The sequence below is a fragment of the Abrus precatorius genome, unplaced genomic scaffold (assembly GCF_003935025.1).
Source record: "Abrus precatorius isolate BTA unplaced genomic scaffold, Abrus_2018 Scaffold10, whole genome shotgun sequence".
Taxonomy (NCBI): domain Eukaryota; kingdom Viridiplantae; phylum Streptophyta; class Magnoliopsida; order Fabales; family Fabaceae; genus Abrus; species Abrus precatorius.
The window spans coordinates 23,282,823-23,298,432 of NW_020874292.1; the positions used below are offsets into that span (position 1 = coordinate 23,282,823).

A 15,610-nucleotide genomic window follows, 5' to 3' on the forward strand; every position below is an offset into this window, starting at 1 on the left:
TAATTAAATTTTTATTTATAAACCACTTATAGGTACTTTATTTTGTTTTTCCTTTTTGTTTTATCATGGTTGTTGTACCCTTATTGAATTTATCTAACTCAATTTTTATTTCTTTATTTTTAGATTATCAGATTGTTAAGTTATAGATTACTGGAAGTTACAACATTTTCTAGTAGATAATTTCTCTGATAAGCCTCCATTATTCTGAAAATCCCAGTTACTTTCATTTGTTCTTTGAACATTTTGCAAATTTAAGAAGTTAACATTATTTGTGTTAAACATTTAAATACAGAAATGGTGTGCATATTTTTATCCTTTTAGTTGTTAAAGAAATGTGAATACAATTTAATAAATGATTATGACTTTTTTATGATGAAATTAAGTGCTAATATTTTGATAAATTTAAATATTAATTATTTGAAAAACTAATATTATTAAGATTGTTTATGTGTTACAACTTCAATCTTAGTCATGGCATTACATTTCAAAAGAAATTTGAAATTCACAGGATGTTTATTTTATTATAGATTACCACTAAGTGCATATATTACCTGGCATGAGAGATTTGGTTTAACACGTAATTAAAAGTATATATTAATAAATTAATGAATAATAATTTTTTTGTTAAAAATTAACATATTTATTATTCTTAATGAAGTTAAATTCATGATGTATATTAAAAAATATTATACATATATATTCTCATGACTCATTTTTTTAATGATACTTATATTCTAAAATTATAAAAATGAGTTTTTTTGGTAAAATTATATAAATATAAATATGATTTAATTTAAACATCGTCGATACGTTTTATCATTAGAAATTTAATTAGATTTAAAAGTTGTCATTAACAAAATTTTAAATATGAAATTATGACAAATAAAATCACAATTAGTACTATTGACGACTTTTGAATGTTTAAAATAATAAAAAAATGTCAATTTACTAAAAAATTGTCATTAATGTTTTTTAAAATAAAATTTTTTTATTAAGGACTTTTGATTATTAACTTTGTAAATATTGTATTCTTTGTTTGAAGAAAATTGCAAATGAAAGAAAGTGAAAATTTTTAGAAGTAAAGTGTGTTTATTTGTTGAGAAAAAATAAGTGTGTTAATATTGATATATTTTAATGAAAATATTCTTACCAATACTCATGTTATTTAGGTGTAAAAAATTAACACTTGTATATAAAAATAGATAATGTATCATTTGTAAAATTGAAGTATTGACTTACTCAATATATTGGTATCTAATATTGATATTCGGTGGTATCATATAATATCATACAATTTTAATAATGAATGATGATGATGTTCAACAAATATTTCAAATACATCAAAAGTGTCATCTTCTAATTTTTGTCATTGAGTTGTATGTTATTTTCAAAAAAGTTAAAGTTGGCATTTATCAAAACAATGATGAGAAAGCATATGTAAGTATCACGTCAAACAAAAAGGTAGAATAAGAACTGAACAAAAATTATATGTTGGAAAGCAATTCTCTGATAAAAAAATTGTTATATGAACAATTGAACATTATAGTATATAAAAAAGAGTTGACTATGAAATGTTCTAGTTAAAACCATATACATTTTATTTTAAATGCACGAGGTATAAGGTATGAAATAAATTGTGTATGACTTCTTCATACTATGCATAATGCATCAAGCCAATGATAGAATATGACCCTTCTTTTAAGATAAAACTTGTAATAGGTGAAATTCAGTCTCAATATAATACAATAATATATTAAAAAACATGAATAAAAAAGCAAAAGACAATTAAAAAAGTTTTTGGTTAGTGAAAAGTTTAATTTGAAGGTTTGTCACAATGGTATGAAGCAATGTATGGCGCTATTCCAGGATCTGTTGTAGATGTTGCACTGACCTACCATTGTGATGAATTGGTTTCCAATGTTCAAATATTATATCAAATATTCTGAAGTTTTGGTTCTTGTATTAGAGTATTTAAACACTGTAACTTACGTGTAAGGTCATGAGACACATTTATATGATAATATATAATGGAGTTTTATTAGTGGTTATTACACAAGATGATAATCAAAATATATTGTCAATTGCTTTTGTTATTATTGAAGATGAACTTGCATATGCTTAACTTTTTTTTTTTCCTTTATAATTTATGCAAACACGTTGTGAGGCAAGATAGCGTTGACATCATTTTTTGATCGGTACGGGTTAATTAATGCAAAAACAAAAAGCAATAGATAGTAGGAACCTTTAAGAGCATTCTACATGTATTGCATCAAGCGGCCAATTTTTTTTTTTTGCAAAGATTAAAGACTCTTTACTTGTATAAATTGATCGTTTGCATGGGTAATTCGTGACTTTCACGAACTCATGACTTTCTTGTATTTTAAAGTTAACAAATATGTGCATATTCTATGCTTTTAAAAATACTTATACAAATGATTATGCATTTTGTAAGTTATTAAAGAATCAAGCGTGAATTTAATATTCGTTATGAGCTAATACAAAAATGTGGAGAGATATAACAAACACGAATATAAAGTTTATTTTAGATAAAAGTAATGTGACTGTGGTGATTTTATATATATTCGTTTTGTGATGTAATTCATACTTGTTATAGTTAAAATATTGATTAATATGCTTATGTTAATAATGTTTATATAATTAATGAAATATATAAAGTTTATAAGAAAGAGTTTAAAATGATAAAAAATGAAAGCTCATAACAACAATATAAAGGTTTAAGACTTTATTCTAATCTTTCTTAAAGTGTCCCATAAAAAAGGTCATTTTAAATATGTTTATTTCTTTAATAAAATAAATATGCGTGAAATGAGAAGAACATAAAGATAAAAAATTTATCGAATTTAAAACTACGTCTAAAAACATTTTTCATACTCCATAACTAAATTTTTAGTAGTTAGTTATTATGGTCATTTCATTATATATTATTATTTTTAATTATCAATATAATTGTCATAATTTGATGTTGTTGAACTTAGGACATTTGTATTTGTTCTAGAAGACAATGGTTGTTTATAATTATTAACGTAGTTATTTCAAATTATCAACGTGGTTTCATATTAGTGCAACAAAATTTTACCCATACATTACAACTTACAACTCTTAAAACAATAACAACAATATTAATGTAAACAAATAAATAAACAAATTACAATTAAAAAAAAATACAAATCTTAAAACAATATCAACATATACATTGCAACTCTCTGTCTATCTTCCACAGTGGAAATTTATAGAGATTCTTAATCTAAAAGTCGCTGGTAACAATTTTTTTGAACTAACACATAAATTCCTTCACGAGGCTTTTTCCAGTAAAAGGTGGCCAATAATAACTTTTTAAAGTCCTGTTACACATCAATTAATTTTTATGTCGCATCAATGAAGTTTTGTTTATCCAAAAATTGCCTTTGATGTTTTTCACTTCTCATATTTCTGCAATTAACTTTTATATTTCTGTAATTTCAATTTTTATTTTCCATATTTAACTTATTTTCCCATATTCTCAGTGTGTGCGCATCAGTGCATGCATACATGTCATAACTTTTTTTTTTAAATATTTATTAATTTATTTTTCGTGTAGAATGATACCGAAATGACAGCCCGTGCAGGTGGTCCACGTGCGCCACCGAGTGTTATTGCTGACATTTGTGAACGCGAAGTGAGATAGTGTGTCGTTTTATATTCTCTTTTAGTATTCTTCACGGGGCAGGTTTGTTCTTTAGTTTGGACCGGTTTGATTAACCTAAGAGATCAAATCAACTTAATTAAGTTAATATATTTTGATTTGATTTGATTAATAATCAAATCAAATCTATACAATTTGATTATCTTTAATTCAATTATTGATTTAACTCTGACAATCCATTGTTTAGACTAACCAATCTGAAGTTGATATCTTGTGGTTCGTACCCTAAATTACATCAAAATGATAATGTAACCTACTAGTTTAATGTCCTCTGACCAATAGAAAAATAAAATAAAAAAAATGTCTTAAGCTGATATATGTAATCAAAACAAAGAGATACAGAGCACAACACTGAGTGTGAAGTGAGAAATGGAAGTTCTGTGGAGGGTATTACCTTTGCTAACAATTCTGGTTTCCTTCGTGTTGTTCTTCTACTTGCAGGATTCTTACAAGGCACAATTATATCCTCTCATAAAGGTTCACAATCTATTCACTGTCATCCACGCTTTGATTTTCTCTCATGTTTTTTGATTCATGATTATGTCTGCAAGACCATCAAACCTTAAAAACCGTTAACCTTTTAACACAACTTTTGACTTAACTCTCTCTTTTTTAGTCACTTTGACTAGTTTGAGGTTTGTGTTATGATAATCTATCAGTTACCATGGTGAAAAGGTATGAAAATTGAAGAGGGTGTGGGTTTTGGTTGTTGTGTAATGAGGGTTGAGTTATGTCTTTTTGATGCCACAGTTACCAAGGGATGAGTGCAGTCTTCTTCCTCATCGCCATTTCTGGATATCGAGCAAACGCATTGTGACCCCACAAGGGATCATTTCTGGTTCAGGTTTCATTTTTTTAACTCTGGATCATTATATTCTTTAGTTTTCTCTCTTTGTTTTGTTTGTAAAGCAGACCCGGATCCTCTCCCGTTATAGCGGCAACTGCAGCTCTCCAATTTTAAACTCGCTTAAGCTATATTGGTTTCGTGGAGGAAAGGAGAAGTATCTGAAACTTTCCAATGTTTTTCTCCAAATTCGAGGGAAACCAATATCACTTAAGCCAATCTGAAATTGGAAGTGCAGTTTCCGCAACAACGGGAGAGGATCTTATCTTTTGTAAAGCTTTTCGTGTAAGGATAAGGTTGTGGGATTTAGTGTTTGACTGTATTACTGTATACCTGGTAGACTTTAAAAAAAATATAAGGTTGTGGGTAAAGATCCAAGATAAATACTTCCATTCCCTACATATTAGCCTGAAACAAAAAATGAAAAAAGACAATAAGGAAGGCTAAAAACACACCCTTTCTAACACATTCTCATTTATTGGCTGAAATTTATAAAAAAATTATAAAGCATGAGTGAGAACTATTAAATTAAGGGTGGGACCCACATAATTTTTACGATTTTCAATAAATTTTGTCTGATAATAGAGAAAGTATTTGAAACAGTGTGTTGCTAACATTTTTCAAAGACAATATAGTGAAGACAATATTTTCTCTTGATCATTTGTTGTATCAATGGTACATGCAAATCTTTTACCAGGCTATCACTGTGTGTACGTGTTAATTGATTCTATGTGTGGACCATTGACAGTGGAGATAAAGGAAGGGAAAATAGTGTCTATCATCGAAGGATATGGTAAGCAGGGGAAGTCTATGCAAGAAGAAGTAATTGATTATGGAGATGCTGTTGTTATGCCTGGCTTGATTGATGTGTAAGATCTGAAAATCATCTTCTCATTGTTTATTTCTGGCACTGTTCTGTAGATGCATGTTCTAAATAAATAGATAAATGTTGAATAGTGTAATAATAACTTTGGGTATGGAAGAATTTATTGGAGAGATAGTAGGAATAGCACTTAATGATGAAAATATAGTAAGATTGCATCCAAGATGGTTTGGTCATGTATGAAGAAGACCAATAGAAGCATTGGTTAAGAGTTGATCTATACTAGTAGTTATAGTTAGAGGGAGAGTGGGAGACCAAGAAAAACTCCAACTTAGAGACTATTAAAAAGACTTAAGATGCATCTAAATGGGCTATTTGAAGACTTGGCTCTTGACAGAACACATTGGCATTGTTTAATCCATGTAGCTCACTTAATGGAAAAATGTTTTGCTATTGCTGTTGTAATATAAAAAAATATTAAAATTATATGGGAAATGTGGTTGCAATACGTTTTTCGTGATTGATATCTGTCTCATTAATCTTGGTAGTAGCTGTTGTAAGTAAAATTCATTTCGAATGATTAGAATGAATTATAAAAGTAGTGGCTCGCTAAGAAGATTTATAAAAATCGGTACTGAAGAGGATTTACTTCCTGCCAGAATAAGTTACTACTTTCTGATTTTATACTACTAATTTTGATTGCTTAACTTGCACTTCGTGAACACCCTACATTTAACCAACTAAAGGAAACTTGGGAAAATAAAAAACTAAGACAGATTAAAACTCAAATAAAAAAGAGCGGAAGAAAACAGTTTCATATCTTCCTTGTATTTGTTAATGTTTAGAAGAAAAACAAATTGTATTATGAGTAGGAATGATAGACTAGAAGAGTTGATCATCAATTCCATCCTTGTAATCAGTGGAATTCCAGCTGGTTCATTTTATATCTTTGATTTCTGGGTGTTGTCCCTCCTTTAATTGTTTAAATTGCTTACTTCGGCAGGCATGTACATCTTGATGAGCCTGGAAGAACGGAATGGGAAGGATTTGATACTGGTACCAGAGCTGCCGCTGCTGGTATGCAGATGCTCTTCCTCTATTGATCTACACATTTTCTTCTCTAGTAGTATTCCTTAGAACTTGATTGAATATTTCAGGAGAAATGTTAATATTTTTTCCTATGCTTCTTAAGATCATTTAGATTTCTAGCTTAGAACAAGGAAAACAGTAACTTTTCTTTGCAAGGACGATATGATACTATTATGACTTATCAATTCTCATCTGATGTTACTCAGTGGATTTCTTTAATCATTTTTTACTCTCTTCCTAATGGTAGTTGTTCTTTCTGTGTCAACTGTTGTTAATTTGAATAACTCTTTTGAGTTTGGTTCATGTACATTACATAGATATGTTCCAACACTGTTTCAACAGGTGGTGTAACGACAGTGGTTGACATGCCTCTAAACAATTACCCTACAACTGTGTCTAAGGAAACACTGAAACTTAAGGTATGAGTGATTTGATCCGGTACGTGTATTGTTTTTTCTTTTTTAAAGTAATAAGTTTATATATGGTAATAATTACTAACAATATTCATCACCTTATGATGAATCTTTTCATCTCAGAGATAGAAGGAGTTCCTTCTGACATACATGGTGGTTCTGAATTTGCTAGGTTGCTTGTGGTAACTGTTGAATAAGTTTTCCTTTTCCTGACATAAGTTTTCACTTGTTTGCAGCTTGAAGCTGCGGAGGATAAAATCTATGTGGATGCTGGTATGATGAACACACTCTGCCTTGGCATACAATTATTTGAGTTTCTGAGATCCTTTTTTTGTATAATCTTCTACAGGATTTTGGGGAGGCCTAGTCCCTGAAAATGCTCTTAATAAAAGTATTCTTGAAGGTCTCTTAAGTGCTGGTGTGCTAGGTGTGAAGGTAACCATTTGAAAGCTTTTGCTTTACTATTGCAACTTTGCTTAGAGGTCAAGGACATATTCTGTGGGGTCAACTTCACGGTTTAATTGTTTTTTTTTTCCAAAAGAAGTTAATTCTTACATTAGATACTGCATCTAGGAATAATCACAAGCCTTATTCTACTAGGTGTGATCGACTAAGATATTTTATCTATTTGAATTTTTTTTTGCTTAAGCGCTGAGAATCTATGGACACAGGAAATTTCTAGGGTTTGAAGTGGTTTGGCACTATCTTGCTAGGGATTTCCTGAATTTGTGTTCATTTATCATCTTATCATCTTGGAATTAAACTTGATTTCTTCAAACTATATGTCAGGAGATGAGTTCTCTCTCCACAGTAACCTCTCTCTTCTAATAAAGATATATATAATATCAGCCAAACATTTCTTGCATTGCAGTTTTTGCAACCCATCATATATCTGTTTGATAATATCTGTTGCCTATTGGTCTGACTTTTTTCTTTTTCCTTATCTTTTTATGCTTGTAGTCTTTTATGTGTCCTTCTGGAATTAATGACTTTCCGATGACTACTATTGATCATATCAAGGTATTTCCTTCCAAACTAAATTAAATTATAGCTGGATTTTTTAAAATCATTTCATTGCATTTTTTCATATTCATTTGCATTTCCAGTTCCATATTTCACATTAACATGCCATAGGATTGTTGCTTTGCTTGATATACTGTAGTCTGCCCACTTTGCTTTTGACAAATAAAAGATCTTGTAGGATAATGCTATTTACTTTACACTAAGGAGTATCTTTCCTTTTTGCTTTGTTCAATTGTTTTGTATATGTATTTGCCAGGAGGGATTGTCTGTGCTGGCTAGATACAGAAGGCCTTTAGTTGTACATTCTGAGATTCAACTAGATTCTAAAAATCATTTGGAGCTTAATGATATTGGTGATCCACGTTCTTACTTGACCTATCTGGACACCAGGCCACCTTCATGGTTAGACATTATCTAAGGTTTTTCTTTCTGAATAAATATATGCCATTAAGCCATAACTTCATTCAGATAAATGGTTTTTTATGATTGTTCTTTCTATCATGTCAAACCATGAAATCAGTTAGACTATTGCTTAAATTTGTCCCTAGTTTTCGTGGCTGAATTAGCTTGCCAAGGGCTTTGGCCCAATTTGGTAAGAACTTATATATTGTAAGCTTTTACTGGAAATCATAGGATATTACTTGATTCAATGCATTAATAGCATTAAATGCTACAATTTTCCATAAAATCTTTCTATTTATTGAATTTTTATTTTGCTCCCTAGGACACATGTTAGAAAAACCGACATACGAAATATCCATTCAGTGTGTTTTTCTATAATGCACTTCATTTGGAATCTTGGATGAGCACAAATTCATATATTTTTAATGCTCTTAACATTTTCAGGGAACAGGCAGCCATTAAAGAACTTGTTGGTGTTACAAAGGACACTAGAATTGGCGGTCCATTGGAAGGAGCACATGTTCACATTGTCCACTTGTCCGATTCAAGTGCTTCCTTAGATCTGATTAAGGTATTGTATGGTCCTTTTATCATTAGTATGTCTGTACGCATGAAACACTGTTGTAGATCGACAATCATGACAGCATTTTACAAAGTTATTTGATAATAATGTTTGCATTGAGTTATCTAGTTAAAATTAAATATGGAATTTACCAGTTTATAAGAGAGACAAACAGAACAAGAAAGAAAGGAGAACCAAGAGATGGGAGAATAGAGAGAGATATGATACAAAGAAAGATGTCATTAACATTGTTCAGATAAGACTTCGGTGTTTTTTGATCTTTGAAAGTATTCTAAATTACTAGGTGTTTTTATGTTTCTTTAGTATCTATTCACATCTTAAAATTAATTCTAGTGTAAGATGTACAATTAAACATAAATTGCATAACATTTAAGCTTGAGATAATTACAAATAACATAAATATCAGTTTTATTTCTTATAATAAATCATGATTCTATTCTCTTCATGAACTCAGCAAAACCTATTACGAAAATTTAAAACACCTTTTTCCCTTCCTTTTCTTCTCCCATGAATCCATGATTTGAGTGCCATTGTTATATATTTATATTCTACAGGAAGCAAAAAGTCGAGGTGACAGCATAAGTGTTGAGACTTGTCCCCATTACTTAGCTTTCTCGGCTGAAAAGATACCAACTGGAGATACTCGTTTTAAGTGTTCCCCACCCATTCGAGATGCATTCAACAAAGAAAAATTATGGGAGGCTGTATTAGTATGCTTCCTCTCCATAATACAAAGTACATTGTCTTGCTTTAATCATTTATGATCTCATAATTTTTACTTGTTTAATTCTTCATTTCAGGGGGGACACATTGACCTATTAACTTCTGATCATTCACCAACTGTGCCTGAACTCAAGCTGCTTGAGGAGGGCGACTTCTTGAGGGCTTGGGGAGGCATATCAAATTTGCAGGTTTGTGAATTTTCATGCAGTGAAGTAGATTGTATAACTGCTGTAATTTTCTCTTTTTCCCTACTTATCTATGAACTGTACATATTCAGCCTGTCTATTGTAGCTTATATATATGATCTTTAAATTTTTGAACATTACACAACAAATTCTATGCCATTGAAGTATGTATATTAACCCAATGGAAGGAACTTGTATATGAATATGTGTATTTCACATGTGCATGGTTTAAATCTTATGTTCAGGCTTGAGCTTGGTTGTTATTTTCTTGTTAATCAATTCATAATTAAGTATTTTCTATCATATAATGGAATGATTTTGTATTTTATTGGGAAGGGAAGAGTGGGGCTTATTCCAAGGATCAAACCTATGCATATGCCTTAATATAAGGCCATTCCTTATTGTAGAAGCCTATGAGAGCTCAATAGGTTTAACATGAGAATGAATAGATAAAATATTGATAGGGTGTAATCGTTGCACATTCTTGCTTACCTTTCTTGACACACTTTCTGATATTGGACTTTGGTCTTTAAATCCTTGACTCTATTAACATTTAGCTTAATTAAGTATTTAGTCCATACAAAAGTTGTACAATTTAGACTTAGTTCCTATAAAGTATTTTGTTAGGATATAGTTTTTACTTTTTCACAAATTATTGTTTGTAATCTCTTTAGCTTATGTGATTTAACTAAAAACGGACACTTGGTAGTATCTCAATGGACCACATTATCTAAAGGGACTAAAATAATAGTTTGTGAAAAAAATAGGAACTATATCCTAACAAAATATTTTATAGGGATTAGGGACTAAGTTTAAATTTTGCAACTTTTATAATGATCAAATACTTAATTAAGCTTTAACATTTTGGTCCATGATTTTTCTGGTCAGAACGTGATCTTACTTCCTTTAATCAATTTGAAAGTCCCCCTTTGAAGTTAATAGTGTTTGCTTTAGTAATATAAAACATTCTTGGGCTTCCACTAAACAACTTTAAAACTCTGTCTTCCAAAGACAAGACTTTATTTTTAATTCCCAAGTTACTTAAGATGAAAAGCAGACAAAATTGACTCATCTTTGTTTCTTTCTGACAAAATAATTAATTAAAAAAAAAAAATTCATATTCTCCAACTATGAATAAATGCAGCAATATAACTTTGGAAAGAGAAACAGGAAATGTCATATCACCTGGAGCCATTATCCCCGAGGCCATGCAACCAAACTATAGTTGCTTGATGTTTACCTTTAGGTCTAACAACATAGGTTCTTCCAAACTCAAATGCTCTTCTAGCAGATCTACCACCTGAAATGGTACTATTAAGTAAATAGAGAGTGATAACAGAGAAAACTAAACAGGGAATCAATTTTCCTTCATTGTAGTTAACAGTTAACCGCAGTCATCCACCCAAGAAAATTCTAGATACTGCAGCAAGAATGCCTCATTGGATTAAATTACACCTCCGAAGTCGCAGGCATGATCTAGAAGTGCTGACTTCACAGTTCAGAGAAGAACTTACCAGCAGAACCAAGTGATGGTGAAACAAAGCTCATGTTAGCCTCTAAACAAACACCTATTGAGCACTCTTAAAGCTGCAATAATAAAAAATTCGACAGTTTGCAATCAATACCTAAACTCAGTAAAAGACCGAACCAATATTGTTACATGCCCAAAGTAAGTGAAGAACTGGACACCGAAAGGTAAAATTATGAAACCATTTAAGAACACACAACATGTGTTAGTTTTCTTTTTTCAGGCTTTTAATTGAATTTTTTTTATGTTGCATTTATAAATGCTATTATTGATCTAAAGACTTACATGTCCTATTGGGAGACTTGTAGTTTGATCTTCCAGTGACGTGGTCATATGGGAAGAAATATGGACTAACTCTGGAACAATTATCATTATTGTGGAGCAAGAAACCTGCAGAATTTGTGGGTTTAGAATCAAAGGTGACATAATTTTAGTTTCTTTCTTTGCCTTTTGACATTTTAGTATAGTATAATTAGTAATAACTTTTTATTCTCTTGATTCTGTATATATTTAATGAAATAATTATTGCAATATGTTTAACTTATATAAATTGCATTCTAATTTTATAATTTTCATTTCTACTTGGAGAAATGTTACCATTATTCCTTTGAAGCAAGTAACTAAAAAATATAAATAGAAGAGCATGGATTGAACTCAAGGCCTTTAACTCATACTATTCAATCTTAATATAGCTAGCCCTCATTGGCACCAGATCGTCTAAAAGAAATGAACCTTATGCTTTACCTCATTGTTACTACAAAGATTTAAGCTCCTCTAAGATAGTAAATGGTCCTTTTGATATCTTATGAGAAAATATTATCGTTTGCTGAAAGATTGCACTTTAAATTAAAATAAAAAACTATTATCTCCATGATTTGTTAGCGTTTTTTTTTTCTTTTTCCAGGAAATGCACACATGATAAGGCACTTGAATTTTTACTAATGATATTCTGAAGTCATACATATACGCTTCTTAGAAAATAATTTCAGTTCAAATCTGACTAATTATCCATTTATGCTAAAGGGGACCATCACAGTTGGAAACCATGCAGATATTGTAGTTTGGCAACCAGAGGTGGAGTTTGAGCTGAATGATGATTATCCTGTTTTCCTTAAACATCCTGTACGTTTCAATTTTTCTTTTAGTTAAAGTAATCTGTAAATTCCTAAACTATTTAGGGATTTTTAAATTGGTCCCTATAGCTTAGAAGTTTGCATCAGATCTTTGAACTTAATATTTTTTAGTTAGGTCCTTGACCACATTTCTGTTAAGGTTCCATTAAATGTATGGACCTAATTAAAAATTTTTGAATGGTTCAGGGATTTAATAATTTAACCAGCAACCTAGTCTCTGAACTAATTGAAAATTTTCAATTAGGTCTATGTATTTAACGGAACCCTAGTCAGGGACCCAATTAAAAATGATTTATAAGTTCAGGGGCCTGATTACAAACTTTTAAAGTATAGGAATCTATTTAAAATTCCCAAATAATGTAGGGACATATAGATTAATTTTACCTTTTCATAATCTTGTTATTTAGCTCATTCTGTCTATGACTTTCCTTGTTCTTAATTATAAGCCAAATCTTAAAACCATTTCAAACTGTTCTATGGTGGCTTCTTCTTGCTGTAGTTTTATTGTTTGATGCTAGAGGAACTAAATTAGTTCTCCCACTACTTTTGTAGAAAAGAAGTTCCTTTCACTTTAGACTATTTTTATTTATTTATTAATTCCTTTTTCTCTTGGGAGAAACCATCAACAAAAAGAAAAAAAAAAGAGTTTTCACTGTTTCATAAAGATCGAGTGTTTCCCACTTTACCAATATATCCTGTTAGTATTACATGATTTTGCTTCTTACAAAGAAAATATATTTGACTGGTTTTATGAATCTCAATGCAAAACTATGACCTTTTGGTATTTAGAACCTCTCTGCTTATATGGGAAGCACGCTATCGGGAAAAGTTTTGGATACTTTTGTCAGAGGAAACCTTGTGTTCAAGGATGGGAAGCATGCTCCTGCACCCTGTGGTGTTCTAATCCTAGCCAAATGAATTGGTTAAATATTGGTGATCCCAATAACTTTCCAACTAATCTCAATTTCATTTTGTCTTCTAAGAGCTCCTAATGCTTATCATGGTCCTTATTCATGTTCTAGACAGGTTTCTTTAAGATGCTTGTTTCGGTGGGGCATAAATAAGAGATTGAAGAAGATGCTGGCATTAGCCACTGGGCTAGATCTTCTTCTCATAGAGGAGACATAGACTAGTGTTGTAGCTTATATTATTGCTGTTTGGACAATGAAATGATGGCATACTTTTCTAGACTAGTGTTGTAGCTTATATTATTGCTGTTTGGACAATGAAATGATGGCATACTTTTCTTTAATGTATATGTAGATGACAACTTTATAAGTTCTAAAGTTTGTCTTCACATACATACCATTGCATGAAAAGCCTATGCATGTTTCCTAGCTAAGAATCATCAAGCTAGTATAGTTTATTTGTAAGTGAATATAAATAAAGAGGAGAAACTTTCGTCTATTTCTAATCTTGCAATACCCATTTTCTCTTGGTACAAGGGAGACAAAAAACAAGGAAATAAAAACTAGTAGCCACGGGGCAGCAAAAGACAAGCATCATCGGACAAAATCAATTGGAGATTTGCTGGTTGATTGTGTGCCATTTAGAAATTGATGAATGCGGTTTAGCTAGGAAGTATGAACTTATGCAGTGCGTGTTTCAGAAATAATTTTCTTGTTGCAACCATCAATCATTCATTCTTAGTGGGTGATATATATGATATACTTCAATTTGAATAATTGAAGTTCTAGCCTAATTATGTCTAGGTGCTCAAGCAAACCCAATTTGGGTTTTTATGTGAAAATTATTAAGTTGGTAATCAAATTTGGAAGTTGAGTGCGAAGTTGTGGATCAGGAAAAAAGAAAGCGAGTAGTTGTTTTTACTGGTACAATAATTACAATGAGAAATACTTTTTTCAATGTTATCCCTTAAAAATAATAGCACCACCAAAAGGAGGGAAAGTATGTGCTTAATCATCAAATCAGGATAAGAAATCTCACTCTTTCCTCATGAGCAATGATGACTTTTATAAACAAAGAAGAAATAGGCAAAAGTAAAAGACAAATGCCAAGGAGCATATTTTGTCATGCGTTGCTGCATTCAGACAGTGAAATGTATTAAATAAAAGTAAAGTATTTTAAGTTTACAGTGTACTAAACGTTGAATGTTTATTTTTATTTTTTTAACATCTGTCTCTAATCCTAAACGTTGCTGGGGATTCATGAATTTCTGTTTTCATGTATCATGGCATCATCATCTTGGAATTTAACATGATTACTTCAAAATAATTGTTGTGACACGTGAGTTGTCTCCCACACTCCACATTATCTTTCCTCTTGGTCTCACTCTTGTTTTTTTTTCTTTAAATGATTGTAGTCTTTTAACGTGTCCTTAAGGAATTAATGACTCACCTGTGACTACAATTTACCATATCAAAGTGCATTCCCTTCAAACTATACAAAGTTGAGAATGCTAAATCCTTTTATAATGTCATTCTATATATTCTTCTACTTATATAAAAGTGACTTATGACTAATCAATGAATTTAAAAGACACGTCACTTTTTTTTTTTTTTGTAAATAAGAAGAGTTGTAGACTAAAATACCAAGACGATTTAACATTTTTCATTGGAGACTTCTTTAAATTTCTTTCGATGGCCAGTTCCATTTTTTCGTATTACATGGCATGGGATTGTTGTTTTGCTTGATATACTGTGTTATGCTTGCATTGCCTATAACTCGGAAAAGGTATACTAGTTCATCAATAAACACCTTGACTAATAAGTGGTAGTTCCTCGATGCTTCTGGAATTGAATTTGGTTTTTCTATGCCATGATTCACCGCTAGACTCTAGAATATCCGTTAATGACGTTGAATCACGTTTATCCAATACAGATTTTAGCAATTTAATGTAAACTACCATTTTCATATGATGTTGTGTGTATAATTTGACTTCTTTTAAAACCCATCAATGTTTTTCTTCTAGAGCTTCATTTGTCACTGTCTAAATTGTAGGTACCCAACTCCTTATCATGTGATATATAACTACAAATATGGGTCCCAGTTTTGTCAGGAGAAGAAACACGTAGGCCATTCTATCAGCCACATAAATACTCTTTTCGAAATAGTCCAAAAGCTGCTGATGGATAAGCGTGGTTAGAATGGTGCTATTATCAGTCACAAATATTGTTATGCGAATTCTGTACATGAAATAA

The 15,610-nt window shown here is 30.8% G+C and overlaps 1 protein-coding gene across 5 annotated transcripts; it reads left to right on the forward strand.

Moving 5' to 3' along the window:
* Nucleotides 1-3,725: 3,725 nt before the first annotated feature.
* Nucleotides 3,726-13,945, forward strand: LOC113867679 (allantoinase). 5 transcript variants are annotated; one of them, XM_027503115.1, is made up of 16 exons: nt 3,726-4,180; nt 4,454-4,547; nt 5,296-5,416; nt 6,374-6,447; nt 6,802-6,878; nt 7,109-7,145; nt 7,222-7,307; nt 7,833-7,892; nt 8,152-8,297; nt 8,742-8,868; nt 9,435-9,590; nt 9,681-9,791; nt 11,625-11,735; nt 12,340-12,438; nt 13,239-13,382; nt 13,476-13,854. In XM_027503115.1, the coding sequence occupies exons 1-15, from the start codon at nt 4,073-4,075 to the stop codon at nt 13,365-13,367; spliced, it is 1,536 nt and encodes a 511-aa protein (XP_027358916.1). In that variant the 5' UTR covers nt 3,726-4,072; the 3' UTR covers nt 13,368-13,382; nt 13,476-13,854. The 5 variants fall into 5 exon arrangements, with proteins under 5 accessions (XP_027358916.1, XP_027358909.1, XP_027358934.1 ...); XM_027503108.1 differs by having other exon boundaries at nt 3,971-4,180; nt 13,472-13,869; XM_027503133.1 differs by lacking the exon at nt 11,625-11,735 and having other exon boundaries at nt 3,990-4,180; nt 13,472-13,945.
* Nucleotides 13,946-15,610: the final 1,665 nt, after the last annotated feature.